General features: G+C 36.2%; 1 protein-coding gene and 1 long non-coding RNA gene across 4 annotated transcripts in view; one reads left to right on the top strand and one right to left on the bottom strand.

Moving 5' to 3' along the window:
• Positions 1-1,436, top strand: part of LOC127549401 (uncharacterized) — a 67,880-nt gene extending 66,444 nt beyond the window's left edge. For all 3 annotated transcript variants that reach the window (XR_007950577.1, XR_007950576.1, XR_007950575.1), the window contains one exon: positions 1,029-1,436. This is a non-coding gene — a long non-coding RNA (uncharacterized LOC127549401). The remainder of the gene's footprint in view (positions 1-1,028) is intronic.
• Positions 1-15,250, bottom strand: part of CCDC197 (coiled-coil domain containing 197) — a 35,587-nt gene that overhangs the window by 1,775 nt on the left and 18,562 nt on the right. The window contains exons 6-8 of the mRNA XM_051977381.1: positions 8,517-8,689; positions 5,364-5,474; positions 1,822-1,938 (exon numbers count right to left, since the gene is read on the bottom strand). Of these exons, the coding sequence (XP_051833341.1) occupies positions 1,822-1,938; positions 5,364-5,474; positions 8,517-8,689 (401 nt within the window). The remainder of the gene's footprint in view (positions 1-1,821; positions 1,939-5,363; positions 5,475-8,516; positions 8,690-15,250) is intronic.

The raw sequence follows: 15,250 nt of genomic DNA, 5'->3' as shown, positions 1-15,250 counted from the left end.
TGCATGTATGTACCATACTGAAGCCTTTTGATATTAGCTCAAACCATTTAAAAAAAATCCCTTTTTCACTCTATTGCTCTTTGAAGGTTCAGCTCAAATGTTTTCTCCTGAGTTAACATTAGAGTTGAGATCCCTGCATTTGATTCTTATCTCTGCTCTGGGCTAAAAGGGACAGTGGATAGAGTGCTAGACCCAGAGGCAGGAAGACCTGAGTTCAAATGTGACTTCACATACTGTACTAGTTATGTGATACTGAACAAGTCACTTTGCCTCAGTTTCCTCATCTATAAAATGAGTTCTAGAAGAGCAGCCAAGAAAACCCTAAATAGGATCACAAAGAGTTGGACATGATTGAACAACAATTAAAAACCCCATCAATTTTGTCATCCACAAAATGAAGTATCCTATTTTCTATGCCTCCCTCAAAAGGTTTTTGTGAAAATCAAAGGGTGACAACCAAATGATTTTTATACATTGTAAGATGTTATTATTGTTATCATTATTGATACAATTACTTCTCATCTTTCTTTGATGGGGGGTTCAAATAGAAATGGCCTAAGATGCCATTATCCTGTTTTTATGCTTTTATATTTAATGTTTATCAGGGGGATAAAATGACATTTTTTCCTCTTGCAATTGGTAAAGATAATTAAGCTGTGAACACATTACAAGTCAATAAGTATATATTCACTATCTACTATATTCTAGGCTTTATGATAAACACTGGCCATCATCTTCATTATTATTAACAACTATGTGATCTTGGACACTCTGTGTTATCAGTTTACTCATCTTTAAATGAGGCAATTGGGCTAGATATATTCTCTGTTAGATGATCCTGTGATTCCCCCCAAACTAAAATGATATCTTCTACTTCTCAATTCTCAATAGTACCCCATTTACAATTCTTGCATGTGTGTCTCTTACTTATATTGTACTTTTTTATATCCATTTCTTAATTTCCTTTCTAGATTATTTGATTCTTGAAGGCAGGGACCAAATTTTGTTTACTTTTTTGTCTCCCGCAGGATTAAACAAAATGTCTAACCTATAACAAATGTTGAATTGAAATGGAGCTTAATGTAAAGGGGAGATGAAGATGTGGTGGGAACAAGGATCCTCAGAACTTTTTGCCAAAGCTGAACTAGCCAGAGGAAGAAGAGAGAAAATTCAACAATCCCATTTAAGTAGTGTCTTATGATTACAAAACATTTTATATATTGGGATCATTTGATGCTCAGAGGTTCCCAATGAGAATGACCTTTGGTTTTTCAATGTAATTTTCTTTATAATATTTTATGTTTGAGGATTCTCCCTTTGGTCTTTTCAGAGATTGTGAGAATTCTTTCTCTAGAGCTTGTGCTCTTTCCAATGTCCCTATTTTGCCACCTTTGTCTATGGCCTCATTAACATCCTTATAGGAAATACAAAGATAATAAAATGTAATTTCTGTATCTCAGGTGCTTTTTATTGCATATTAGATATGGGTCAACAAGGAGCTGCATTATGAGGCTGACTGATGGATGGTGGGGAACTTTGTAGGGTTATCACAGTCTGAAGATAGTTGCAAAGTTTCCTTTTATATATAACTTTCAGGTTTATCAAATATGTGCTTTACTCAAAACAAACTTATGAGATAGCAATATGAGCTTTCTAATCTAATTTTACAAATGAGAAAACTGAGGCTGCGAGAGAAGTGGCTGATTGTTCAAGCTTATCCAGCTAGACAGCCAGAGCTGGGATTCAAACCTGGGCTTTTGAATCCAGAAGTCCACTCTTTTTACTCTGCTACTCTTCCCAAAGACAAAGAGCATCACTCACCTGAATCATTTCCAATTTGCAACCCAAGTCTAAATGCGTCAGAGGGCCATAGTCTTGGATTTGGCACTGCTGTGCCAGGTTGGTGATGACTGTCAGTGTGCTCCCTAGATCCTGGTCCTGTGTGGGGAGGAAGCATTTGTAATACCTGAGTGCAAAAGGTGACTTTCTTAGACTGTATGTTCAAATGATCATAGCAGAGTCACCATTGTATAGCATTTTATAGATTATAAAACTCGTCATCACAATTAACTTCATGGATTAGATAGTACAACTATTATCTCCATTTTACAGATGAAGAAACTGAGGGTGGGGAGAGAAAGTAATTTGTTCAAAGTCACACAATTTTATTGTCAGAGCCACGCTTCTTTTCACTGCTCTTGCCTCCTTATGAGAGCAGGAAGATAAAGCATCAAGTGTTTACAGAAATGATGGTGAAAACATGATTTTCCTGGGATGATGAAGATCCATTTCTATGCAGGAAAATGGGGCTCTGAGCCACATCCCTCTTCTGGGGAGAATAGAAAGATTTGGAGTTAGCAGTGCTGAGTCCTAATCCCGGCTTAGCTTTCTGCTGGGTGGTGGCTATAAGGCTATCTCCAACTCTGTCCCCATCTGCAAAATGAGAAGGTTGGACTAGCTATCTCTGAAGTTCCTTCCCATTCTAATGAACCAGGTGTGCATCCTCAGGATAGAGTGCTTGAGTCAGCTTTCTAAACTTTCTGTTCTCATGACATTGCTCTTCAATTCCTAAGCCTTCACTGGCCTTCTATTGCCCATGGAGTCTGATTTTGGCATTTGGTCTCTACAAGCAGGTGCCAACCAGATCTTCTCTCTGCTCTCCTTCAAATGTACACGTTTATATAAGCTGTCTCCAGTTTTAAGCTACTGAAACTTAAAACAGCATCAGGACTTTTGGGACATCCTGAATAGTATTTTAATGCTTACAAAACACATCACATACTTGGTTATCTCATTTGATCTTTACAACATCCTTTAATGTAGATTCTATGGGTATTATTGATCCCATTTTACATAGAAGTGTGAGATTGAGTTCCTTTAGGTTTTTGACCAGTCGTAAATATCCATGAAAAATTGGAAATGTGGGGAAGAAGAGAGGGCAGCTAAATGGCATGGTAGATAGAGTGATAGATAGCCTTGGAGTTAGGAGTTCCTGAATTCAAACCCAGTCTTGGATACTTTCTGTGTGACTCTAGGTAAGTCACTTAACCCTATTTGCCTCAGTTTCTCATAAAATAAGTTGGAAAAGCAAATGGCAAACCGCTCTAGTAAGCTTTGCCAAAAAAGCCCAAATAGGATCATAGAAAGTCATGAAAAGACTAAACAACTGAAACAACTCACCAACAAGTAGAAGAGGCAATGAATAACCTTTCACCTCAGCTGTTTTTTTGGATGTGAATCTTACATGTACAAATAGAAGTTTAGAGTTGGAAAACAAGACACCCCATGCCCCAGAGCTATTTTGGTAGTCACTAGAGAAAGCTGTTGTTATTATTGTTGTTATTTATCCTTCTTGATGAGGACCAATGATATCATGAAATTGATGTCTTGACCTGATCGTGAATTGGATAGGAGTGGGACAGAGTTATGGCCCTTACTCTCTCCTTCAGATGATGATAGGAGATAAAATGGATAGTTTTGATCACATAAATTTAAAAGTTTTGTACAAATAAAACCAATGTGGTTGGAATCAGATGAAAAAAAAAAGCAAATTTATGTGATTAGGATCTATTATCTAAATATATGAGTCAAATTAAAATATAATTAAAAAATCATTTACCAATAGATAACTGGCCACAGAATTTGAACAGTTCTTCAAAAGAAGAAAGCAAGCTATTAATAACCATTTAAAATGCTCCAAATCCCTAATAATAAGAGCAATGTAAATGTTAACAGCTCAGAAGTTCCACCTTATATCTGTCAGATTGACAAAAATGAAAAAAGGGAAAATGACAATTTTTGGAAAATCTGTGGAAGGATAGACAAGCTAATAGACTGTCAATTAATCATTCTGATTTGTGAATTAATCATTTTGAACAGCAATTTGGTAAAATACTCAAAACACCTTAAATTGTGCATATTTTTTGATAAAGTGATAGATTGGGCCTATACTATAAAGATCAAATAAAGAGGGAAAATGTTCATAATATTCTTTTTTGTTTAGGAAAAAAAAGAAACTGGAAACAATATGAGTATCCATCAAATTGGGAATGACTGAACAAATTATGGGATATGAATATAATGAAATGTTAGTGGATTGTAAATAATGAAAAGAATGGATTCAGATAGAATCAAGTGGATTTATATGGTGAGTGAAATGAGCAGGATCAAGAGGACAGTTTATTAATAACTATAACATTGTCATGAAAGACCATTGTCTTCTTGATGGCCAATCATGAACTCCAGAAAGACTTATGATAAATATGCTGCCCATCTGTGGCAGAGAGGTGTTGAATAAGACACTCATTATAAACACTTTATCTTAACATATTCGTTTTAAGAGAGGCTTTTAATTTGGATTTATGGGGCAGGACTGATGGAGTATAGAATAAAGAAAGAAGCATCAATGACACATTTTTAAAAAATACCCAGAAGAAAGCAGTACATTCATAAGAGGATTGTGACATGTAGGGCAAATTGGATAAACTTGATATATACAATTCCACCCCAGGTTGTGGCCCCTCAATAAATTCTTAGCAAAATTTTTTACATTGACAAAACCATCATAACTCCATAGGTAATGTATCCAATCAGAAAGCCAAAATATGATGTCAACTCCCAAAGATTATATATCCCATATAAAAGAATCTGTTTGTACCTCACTAACTTGCTAAATTTCTCTAGGAATTTAGCCCTCTATTTAATGCTATAATCCCTCACCTGTCATATTTTAATGGTATTTCTCCCAATGGCATCTTTCTCCTTAATGACATCTTCTCCCTAGTTAATTGAAGGTTCCAGCTAGGAATTTGTTTTTTGCTAATTGCTAACCAACCTTCCTGCCCCCCCCCTTTTTTTTTTTTTTGCTAAAATCTCTTAAGAATTCAGCCAGCTCTTAGCAGCATAATAAAATTTTTGCCTCTTGATTTGGAGAATTGGTTGTTAAATTGCCTACAAATTCTTCTGAGACATCTTGTGATACCAGTCTGTAACCCCAATATATTTTTGGGGTCCAAAAACCCCATACTTCAATATTTGGTGGCCTATTGGTAAAGTCTTGAAACTCCAATCAATGTGGGGATTTAGTACTCCTGTACCCTATCATTTGGTGGTGAACCCCATCAGAGGGCTAATGTCCTGGTGGAAAATATTCCAGAGTTCAATACAGGAGACTAGCATTTGAATCTTATGAATCCTAGCTAGGTGACTATGGACAAGAGTGCTGTTTCTTTGAGTTTCAATTTTTTCTGTTATAAAATGGGAATAGAATAAAATTTTCACTATCTCATATAGGATTGTTCAGAGAAAAGTGCTTTAGAAATGCAATCTATTTTATGGGTAACCTGCAGACTTCATAGACTTACTTCATCTTTTAAGATACTTTTCTTCAACTGTTCATCCATTTTCATCTTACTGTTTTTTCTCTTAATCTCATCAAATTTCTTTTGCAATGTTGAGAGCTCAGTATTCAGAGCCTAGGATATGCAAATGAGAATAGGTTCAATCCTAAAAACATATAAAAGTTAGACAAGGTTTAGCATCCACCAAAAAACTTTAGTTCCAACCTTTAGGAATCTCTTCTTCACATTTCTGCTTTTATATAAAGGCTTGACTCAAATGTTTTTATTTTCATTAAGCTTTCCTGATTCTCTTCAGTCACATACTGTAGAATCATATAGCTCCAGCCAGGGCAGGAAGGGATTTCAAACAGAGATCATTTAGTTCAACTTGTAGTTGAATTGTAATCCCCTCCACAAATCCATTGCAAGTCATGGCCAACCCTTTGTCTGAAGATGTAGGTCATAAGAGAAAGGTTCTAATTGTAAAATAGTAGAGTTTGCTTATATTGGGCTCAAATCTACCTTTCTGTAATTTCTTCCTTTTAGACACAATTTTGCCCTCTTAGTTCCACAGAACAAATTTAATGTGATCTCTATATTTTCCCCTAGTCCTTGGCTTATATCTCCTTAAAGTTATACATAGATACTACCTCTCTCTGTTTCGCTGTCTCTGTCTCCCCTCATTAATTAATACATCTATTTAACTATTCATTCATTTAATTGTTCACTTATTCATTCATCGATATATCAATTATCTATTCATTTATCTATCCATATATTTTTCTCTATCCATCCATCCATTCATCTATCCTTCTCTCTCTCTCTTTCTCTCTTTTTCTGTCTCCCTCTCTCCCTTTCCCTTCCTTCCCCTCCTCATTTCTCTCCTCCTGAGTTTCCTATCCTATTAGTATTGTGGCCTAGTCGATAGAAATGGAATTTGGAATTAGGAAGATCTGATTCAAATCACTACTATTTCTGACACATATTAACTTTTGACACCAAATCTTAGTGCCCCAGGCAACATTCTAAGACTGTAAATTGTAGAGTTGATGCTGATCTGTTTGTCCTAGAGAGAATATCCTCACTAGGAGTTCCTTATACTTGGGAAATCACAGAATTGGCCCCTTCACCATCATCCCCCCAGATTAGAAGGGTCTTGGACAGTGTTCCTCTCAGAACCTTTAGCATAGCAACACTTGTGTTGGGTGCTAAGTAGATGTTTTTTGAATAGTATTATTCTATTCAATAGAATAGAATTTTATTGAAAAGAATTAAAACTCTTACTGCCAGCCTGTGTGTTGGGTAAGTTCCCTCAACCTTTCTAGAGTTTCATATCTAGGCTCAGGCATGACAAAAAGAAGTGGTTCTGGTCAATTATTTACCCCAAATTATCATTTAATATATGTTTTTTTCTCCAGGCTTGGCCCTATGCATGGAAATTGAAGGCAACCAAATCAATGGATTTGGGGAATATGGGAAAACTTCCTCCAATCTTGTTATTTCCCTCCTCCCATCTTCTGAAATGTTCTCTGCTAGTATAAACATGATATATTGAATTGTAGGAGGAATCCTAAACTTGGAGTTAGAATTTTTGTGGCTATTCAGCCGTATCCAATTCTTCACAACTCCCATGGACCACATAGCGCACCAGGCTTTCCTATTCTCCACTATCTCCCAAAATCTGTCCAATCTCTTGCCCCTTTTGGAGTTAGAATATTTGGGCTCAAGTACTGTCTTTACCACTAATTCTCTTTATAGCTTTGTGTCTTCTTTTTCTTCTTCTTCCTATATTTTTTATTATTTACCTGACTTGAGAGAAGCCATTAAATGTAGTGAATAAAGACTCAGGCTTTGAGCCAGAGATGTCCTATTTAAATACCCCCTGACACATAGTAGCTTTGTGAACCTAGTCATGCAATCTATGAGTACCCCCAGGAAACCTCCCTAAGACTATAAATTAAAAGGCAAGCTGACATTCTATATTGTTAGAGGGAGTTTCCTTTCTTGGAATTCTCTGTACCAATGAAATCACTTCCCTGATGCAAAATATAATGTATACAAAGTGCTTGCAAACTTTAGAGAAGTATATAAATGAGAACCATTTTTACTACTACCAACTACAACTACTACTACTACTACTACTACTACCAGCTACAACTACAACAATAACTACAACTACAATAACAATTACAACTACAACTAACTACAACTACAATTAATTACAACTACTACAATTACTACTATAACTACTACTACAACTACAACTACTACTACAACTAACTACAACTATTATTGTAACTACAACTAACTACAACTACTACTACTACAACAATTAGTACTACAACTACTACTAGAACTACAACTACTATTACTATAAGATTTTGAGAATGTGCTTCCCTACTATCAATTAGCTTCATTTCTGTAGACTTTTATTTCCTTATCTATAAAATGAGGTTAGGTTAGATACTTTTAAAGTACTCTTTCCATGAATGTGCTGGTAAATGTTTAACAACTGGCCACATTTTTTTTTAACCTTTTACTTTTCAGTATCTAAATTATTATTTTCTCCATCACTCCTGAAGTCTAGGCAATCAACAAAACAATAAATAAAACTCTGTTTTACCCATTTCTCACTCTAAATGCTTCCAATGAAGATTTAACAACCAACTCTCCAACTGGTTTGAACGGGCTCCAGTACCTCTCCTGATATTATTTTAACTCATAAAGTTCCTTTTCTAGCCCTATTCCTCTAATTCTCTTTTTTTCAAAGATGGCCTTTAGTTCCAAATTCCATTATCTCACTAAAGAATTGAGAAGATTTAAAAAAAAAAAAGAATTGAGAAGATTATCATAATGGAGCCCAGGCTTTCTTCTAGCAACTGGAATCCACACTTTGTTTTAAATACCCTGACCTTAGTTAAATTGTTCTACTTCACTGGGCTTCAGTGTCTTATCTTTACAAGAATGGTCTCTAAAGGTGCCTTCTAGCTCTAGGTCTAATGAATTATGAAAACTTTCAGATAAGGAATTCAAAGCAATACACTTGATACCTCATATCTATTCGTAGTCAATGGAAATGAGGGAATGGAGGGCAAATATTGGGTCACTTTCTAAATACCCTAATTCACTGGAAATAATATGCCCAAGGCCCTGCTTGTTATATCAAGATAGCATTACAAGTGTGTTGTTGGTATGTTCCAGTTGCAAAACTTCAAGACTTTTCTGGACATTCTTGTAAGCATCTGAGAGCTGGGACACTTGATTTGTTAAGTTCTTGTTGGTTTTGGAGAGCATCTTATAGTGGTCTATGATTTTCTTTATAGAAGAGTTCAAATCCCAGCTTCTATAGCCTGCATTAGGACAGAGAATCAAAGATTCTATCAGATAAAGGAATCATTTTCATGGTGAAAGAAGTGCAAGCCCTATTCTAGTTCCACAAAAGTCCTGATGTTTACCTGCTATTGTGCTTTGTCTCATTCTGTTCCTTCTGCCTGAAATGCCCCAATTCCCTCCTTTCTTTCTCTACTTGGGTAAATCTAATACTTCTTTCAAGACCCTTGAATACCATCCCAATTCTGAAACTTGCAGAGTTTCAAAAACATGGGAAAAAATTAGAAGCCCAGAACTCAAATCATAACTTCAATATTTATTTTTGGGCAAGTCATATAACTTGCCTTGAGTATCAATTAGCCTCCAATTTCCCAAGGATTTCACCCTTCCCTTTCCCCTTATGAAATAACATCACTCTTATAACCTAGGGACAGCTAGAGAGTGCAACAGATAGAGTTCCAAGTCTAGAGTCAGAAAGACTGTGTGGTGTGACTTGCCATTTCTTTCTCCAGCTCATTTTACAGATGAGGCAATTGAAGCAAAGAGTCACTTTGCCAACCCAAGTCACTTGCCTTGGGTTATGTAGCTTAATAAGTGTTTGAAGCCAGATTTTTTTAAAAGAAGTTATAGATCTTTCAAGGAAGACCTTTTTAAAAAAATAGCTTTTTATTTTTCCAAATACATGCAAAGATAGTTTTCATTATTCACCTTTGCAAAAATGTGGCCAGAACTCAGGAAAATGAATCTTTCTGATTCCAAGCTCAGTGCTCTATTCATCACCTAGTTGTCTTTGCCTGGTATATAGTGGTCACTATATGACTATGAGCTCTAAGTATTAGTATAGGTCTAGGAATCATGAGAACTGTGTTCTAGTTCTAGCTGTGCTACTGGTTGATTTCAGATCGTAGCCAAGTGGCTTAGCTTCTCTGAGCCTCAGCTTTGTCATTTAAGGGAATTAAACTAGGTGATCTCTGGGGCGTCTCTGTGAATTGTTGAGATTATTAATTTTATTGTTCTATCTGTGACATTCTACATTCAATTATTTCATACATTTTTCCCTTTGGTCTTCTAGGATGGCAACAATATGTTGGTCAGATGTACATTTGGGGAAAAACGAACAAACAAAAAACAACTCTCCTTTAAAAATCTTCTATTATGTTGGAAAGAGTGGAAGAATTCTTTTCTCATTAAAACTTTCCAATACTCTCTCTTTGGAAATATGTTTAAGCATCAGGCTTCTAACCTCTCAGTCAGAATATTATGATGTTTTATTTCCTATTCAAAGTTAAATGTTCTTAAATTTACGGGACAGAAATATTTTTTATCTTGGGCTCTGACCATAAAGCATTATCATGGATTACTTGGACCGCTATTGGGCTTTTTAAAGTTTAAGGTTATTTTTTATTTGTAATTTCTGGAAAAAATACATTTTAAATGGAATACTTGAACAGACTGAGTTGCAAAAAGATGAACAGAACATTTATATGTTGCATTCTACACTATCATAATAAAGGTATCATAAAAAAAAAGGTCCAAATAATCTTAGATTGAAGAGTGTCTGGACTTTGAACATCAAAGAAGGGGCCTCTTGAGAATCTGAAGGAATTAAAGCATAGTTTTTGTTAGTACATCGCTGAGATTAGGGAAAGATTGAAGAAGCAAGGTGCTTTTTGCCAAGTGGTACTATGTTCTCTGGGTAATTTAAACTATAAAGAAAGATGGAGAAAACCAAAGGGACAACTTTGCTCCTCAAAAATCAGTCATGGCTCTCTCATTTTTACCAATGTAAAAACCAGAGTGGAAGTTTATTTATTTACCTAAAAATCAACAGATTTTCCCTTCAATGTCATGTCTAGTTACTGAATGACAGTTATAGCTCAAGCTGATAATGTGGGTGGGTGTGGCTTGTTTTTCTTTTTAAAGTGATTCTCCTATATAAAAACATTTTCCTTCCTATCATTAATTTATCATCTCCCAAGAGTAGCCCAGATTGGCTTTATAAATGGATTATTTTATGTGGAACTAAGTTTTTCCATGCTAGAGATTCTAAGTGCTTTAGATTCATATGCTCCCAAGACCAACCAGGATTAGTCATCACTTTAATCAGTTCAGTTCATTTATTTGAAATATACATAGAAATATATTATTAAGCTATGTATAAGTATCTCTGTATAACTATTACAATTTTGAAAGTAAAGTACATTTCATATACCTCTACTACTTATTTTTTATTTTTTTAATATTTTATTTTATTTTATTTAACAATAACTTTATATTGACAGAATCCATGCCAGGGTAATTTTTTTTTACAACATTATCCCTTGCACTCGTTTCTGTTCCGATTTTTCCCCTCCCTCCCTCCACCCCCTCCCCTAGATGGCAAGCAGTCCTATATATGTTAGATATGTTGCAGTATATATCCTAGATACAATATATGTTTACAGAACCGAACAGTTTTCTTGTTGCACAGGGAGAATTGGATTCAGAAGGTAAAAATAACCCAGGAAGAAAAACAAAAATGCAGATAGTTCACATTCGTTTCCCAGTGTTCTTTCTTTGGGTGTAGCTGCTTCTGTCCATCATTTATCAATTGAAACTGAGTTAGGTCTCTTTGTCAAAGAAATCCACATCCATCAGAATACATCCTCATACAATATCGTTGTCGAAGTGTATAATGATCTCCTGGTTCTGCTTATTTCACTTAGCATCAGTTCATGTAAGTCTCTCCAAGCCTCTCTGTATTCATCCTGCTGGTCATTTCTTACAGAACAATAATATTCCATAACATTCATATACCACAATTTACCCAACCATTCTCCAATTGATGGGCATCCATTCAATTTCCAATTTCTACCCACTACAAACAGGGCTGCCACAAACATTCTGGCACACCTCTACTACTTTAAAATTGGAAATGAAGTACCACAAAAAAGGAATATTTGAAAGGAGGGGAGGAAAGGAAACTTCAGAAAGGAAAAGTAGTAACAGTGTGACAGTTGTTTTGTTTTCAACAAAATAAATATAATGATGCTAATGGGGAAAAGAAGGTAGGGGACAGACACATTTTTTTCCTTATGTTCAGACCACTTGTTTTAAGGTCAAGAGACCGTTGTTTGATTACCCAAACTCGCTTTTCATATTCTCCTTTGTTCCCCTGGTCTAGCTGAGCAGCCTGGTTGTTCACTAGCTGCTTGGGATTAGGCTCATCCAAGAAAGACTATATTAGTGTTAAAATGGAGGGGACATCATAGATTAGACTCAAAGGATTTTGAAGTATATTCAGGCATATGGATGAAGCATTTTAAAAAAACAAATCCCTCTGTAAATGGGTTGTTTGGATATTTTTCTGTGAATTCTGTTGTTAGTTAAACATGGCATCTTCAAATGGGGTCCCTTCAGTTCAAAAATGACCCTGTGCCATTCCATAATGTTATTTTCCCATGGGGCTATGCTAACCCTGGTGGGGGGGGCAGGGGATGTGTTCTGGGAGCCTTTTAAAGTCCAGCATGAGGTACCTCGGGGCCAAGGTGGTCAGGTTGTGGACTGCTGTGAGCTTAGGAGTGGTACATAGACTGGAGGAAAGGGGAGGAAGGGAGGAGGGAGAAGAATGGGGTGGAGGAGGGGAATAAGGGAAAGAGACTGGGGGAGTAGAAGTAGAAAGAGAAGGAAGGGAAGGAAATGGAGGAAGAGGAAGAGGGGGGAGGAAGAGGAAGAGGAGGGAAGAAGGATGGAGGGAGGGAGAAGGAGGAGATGAAGGATGAGAGAGAGAAGGAATAGATGGAGATATAGCCAGCTCTGACTGTGACTCAGCTGATGGACTTTTTCCATTTTCATTCCTACAATCTGTTTTCTGCCTCTTTCATAGATTCCCATTTAGTTGTTATATGCCAGGTACATGCCATTACCACTAGGTGGCAGAAGTTCCATTCAACTTTTCATTAATTTCAATCTCCGGATCCTTATCCCTGACCCAGTAACAATAGCAGCTGACATTTAAATTCTTTATGATTACAGGGAACTTTTACCTACATTATCTCTTTTGACTTCAGCACAATCCCAGGAAAGAGAGGGGTATATTGGAAAGAATATGGAATTTTCAGTCAGAAGACCACGGTTCTGGTTTCAGTTTGCCACTACTGTTTTGAGAATGTTACTTTCTCTCCCTCAGGCTCAGTTTTTCCATTTGTAAAATGGGGATGATAACACTTATACTGCCTGCCTCAAGAAGGTATTCTGAGGAAGACAAACTGTTAACTGCAAAGCATTATGTAAGTGGGATATATTCAATAAGTTTAAATATTCATTATTCATCTTTTTTTCTGTGTGCACAGGTACAATTCAAAAACTTCTCTGATTGCTCTATTATCTTGTAGCATGTTGATAGTACTAACTGTATTCTTCCCTCTCTCCTTCCTTTCCTCTTTCCTTCCCTTCCACTTTCCTTCCTTTCTTTCTTTCTTTCTTTCTTTCTTTCTTTCTTTCTTTCTTTCTTTCTTTCTTTCTTTCTTTCTTTCTTTCTTTCTTTCTTTCTTTCTTTCTTTCTTTCTTTTTTCTTTTCTTCCTTTTTCCTTCTTTCCCTTCCTCTCTTTTCTTTCTTCCACCCCACTTTCCTCTTTTGCTTCCTTTCTTCCCTCCTTCCTCTTTCCCTTACCCCCTTTCCTTTCCTTTTGTTCATTGATTTGTTTATTTGTTCCTTGCTTCCTTTTTTCCCTCCTTGCCTTTCTTTTTCCTCCTTCCATTCTTCCTCCTGCTTCCCTTTTTATTGTTTTGCAGCCCTATAAGGCTCTTAAAACAAAATTCTTAAGGTCCTTGAAATAGGCAGAAAGGTAGAGAGAAGATAAATTTGAGATTGAATTCAGATTTTTGACTTTAACACTGGCTATGTGACCCTTAGCAAATCATTTAACCTCTTGGACCTTCAATTCCTTATCTGGTAGAGGAAATAATATTTGTAATACCTAATACACAAGATTGTCCCAGGGACTGCTTTGTAAATGTTAAGTACTATGAAAATCTGAATTGTTATTATTAATTTCTATCTGTAGTCTGAGCTAAGAATAAATTGAGAGCACTGGTGTGGCTTGAAAAGATACTTTCAGTTCAATAATTCAGCTTCAGTCCACAAATGTTCATCTCACAACTTGGCCTCCTCTACCCTTTCTTTCTGACATCATGTAAGTCTAATCTGTCTGGTTATTGATTACTATTTTATTTCCTTTGTACTATACTTATTAAGCTAGGGAACTGGTCATTTGAGCCACTTTTTTTTTGTTTCAGTAAACTACTCTAATATTTTTTCCAAGAAAACTCTGAATAGTGTCACCAAGAGTTGTTCATAGTTGAAATGACTGAACAGAATATAGAACCATGCAGGGCATGTGACTTGCCCAAAGTGGCACAGCAGACCAGTGGCTGAGCTGATTTTACCAACTAGATTTTTTTTATTCTTGGTGTTGTGTTCTGTCTACAGCAGGTTGCTTTAGAGGAAATGAGATTCCCCATTTCTGTAGATCTTCAAGTGAAGAACAAAAAATCTTCTATTAGGAATTCTGTAGAAGAGATTTTTGTTCAATTAGAGTATCAAGCAGATACCCTCCGAGGTCTCAACAGTTCTAAGGAAGGCAGTGTAATAAAGAAGAAAGAATGCAAGATATGGAATTGAGAAGACAGATTCAAAACCCACATCTAATTTTGTGATTTGGGTGTATCTAACTAATCAATTAATCATTATTATTATGTACCAGGCTCTCTTTTATGCTCTGGGATACAAATAAAATAATGAAAACAATTTTAAGTCCCTAATTTTAAGGAGCTTCCAGTCTAGTTGAGACACAAATTATTCTCACTCTCTCTCTCTCTCTCTCTCTCTCTCTCCCCTCTCTCTTTCTCCTTCTTCCCCCCTCTTTCTTTCCCCCTCTTTTTCCCTTCCTCCCTCTCTCCCCCCCACTCTCTCTTCTCTTGGCTCTCTCTGTCTCTGTCTTTCTTTTTCCTCTCTCTGTCACTGTCTCTCTCCTCTCTGTCTCTCCTCTCTTTTACTTGGTCTCTCTGTGTCTGTCTGTCTCTGCCTGTCTCTTTGTCTCTTTTCTTTTTCTATATGTGTCTCTGTGTTTCTCTCTGTCTCTCTCAACCATACCTAGGTATGGCTAGAATGATACTTAGAAATACCTTGATTTCTAAATATATCCATATCTCTATATCTGTATTTCTGTCTATAACTATATCTATAATACCTGTGTATGTATGTTGGATCCATTTAGGGTTTTCTTGCCATTTCCTTTTCCAGCTCATTTTGCAGATGAGAAAACAGATTAAACAGGGTTAATTGACTTGACTTGTATCTATATCTGGGATAGCTAGGTGATGTACTGCATAGAGTGCCAGATATGGAGACAAGAAGACTCATCTTCCTGAGTTCAAATGTGGCCTCAGACACTTACTAGTTGTGTGATCCTGGACAAGTGACTTCACTCTGTCTTAGTTTCCTCATCTGTAAAATGATGTGAAGAAGGAAATGATAAATTGTACCATTATCTTTGCTAACAAAACCCCAAATGGAATCAAGAGGAGTTGAATGTAACTGA

Source organism: Antechinus flavipes, chromosome 2 (genome assembly GCF_016432865.1).
Source record: "Antechinus flavipes isolate AdamAnt ecotype Samford, QLD, Australia chromosome 2, AdamAnt_v2, whole genome shotgun sequence".
Classification (NCBI taxonomy): Eukaryota; Metazoa; Chordata; class Mammalia; order Dasyuromorphia; family Dasyuridae; genus Antechinus; species Antechinus flavipes.
Note: the sequence above shows the minus strand (reverse complement) of the source record. Positions and strands in the feature narration are given on the sequence as shown.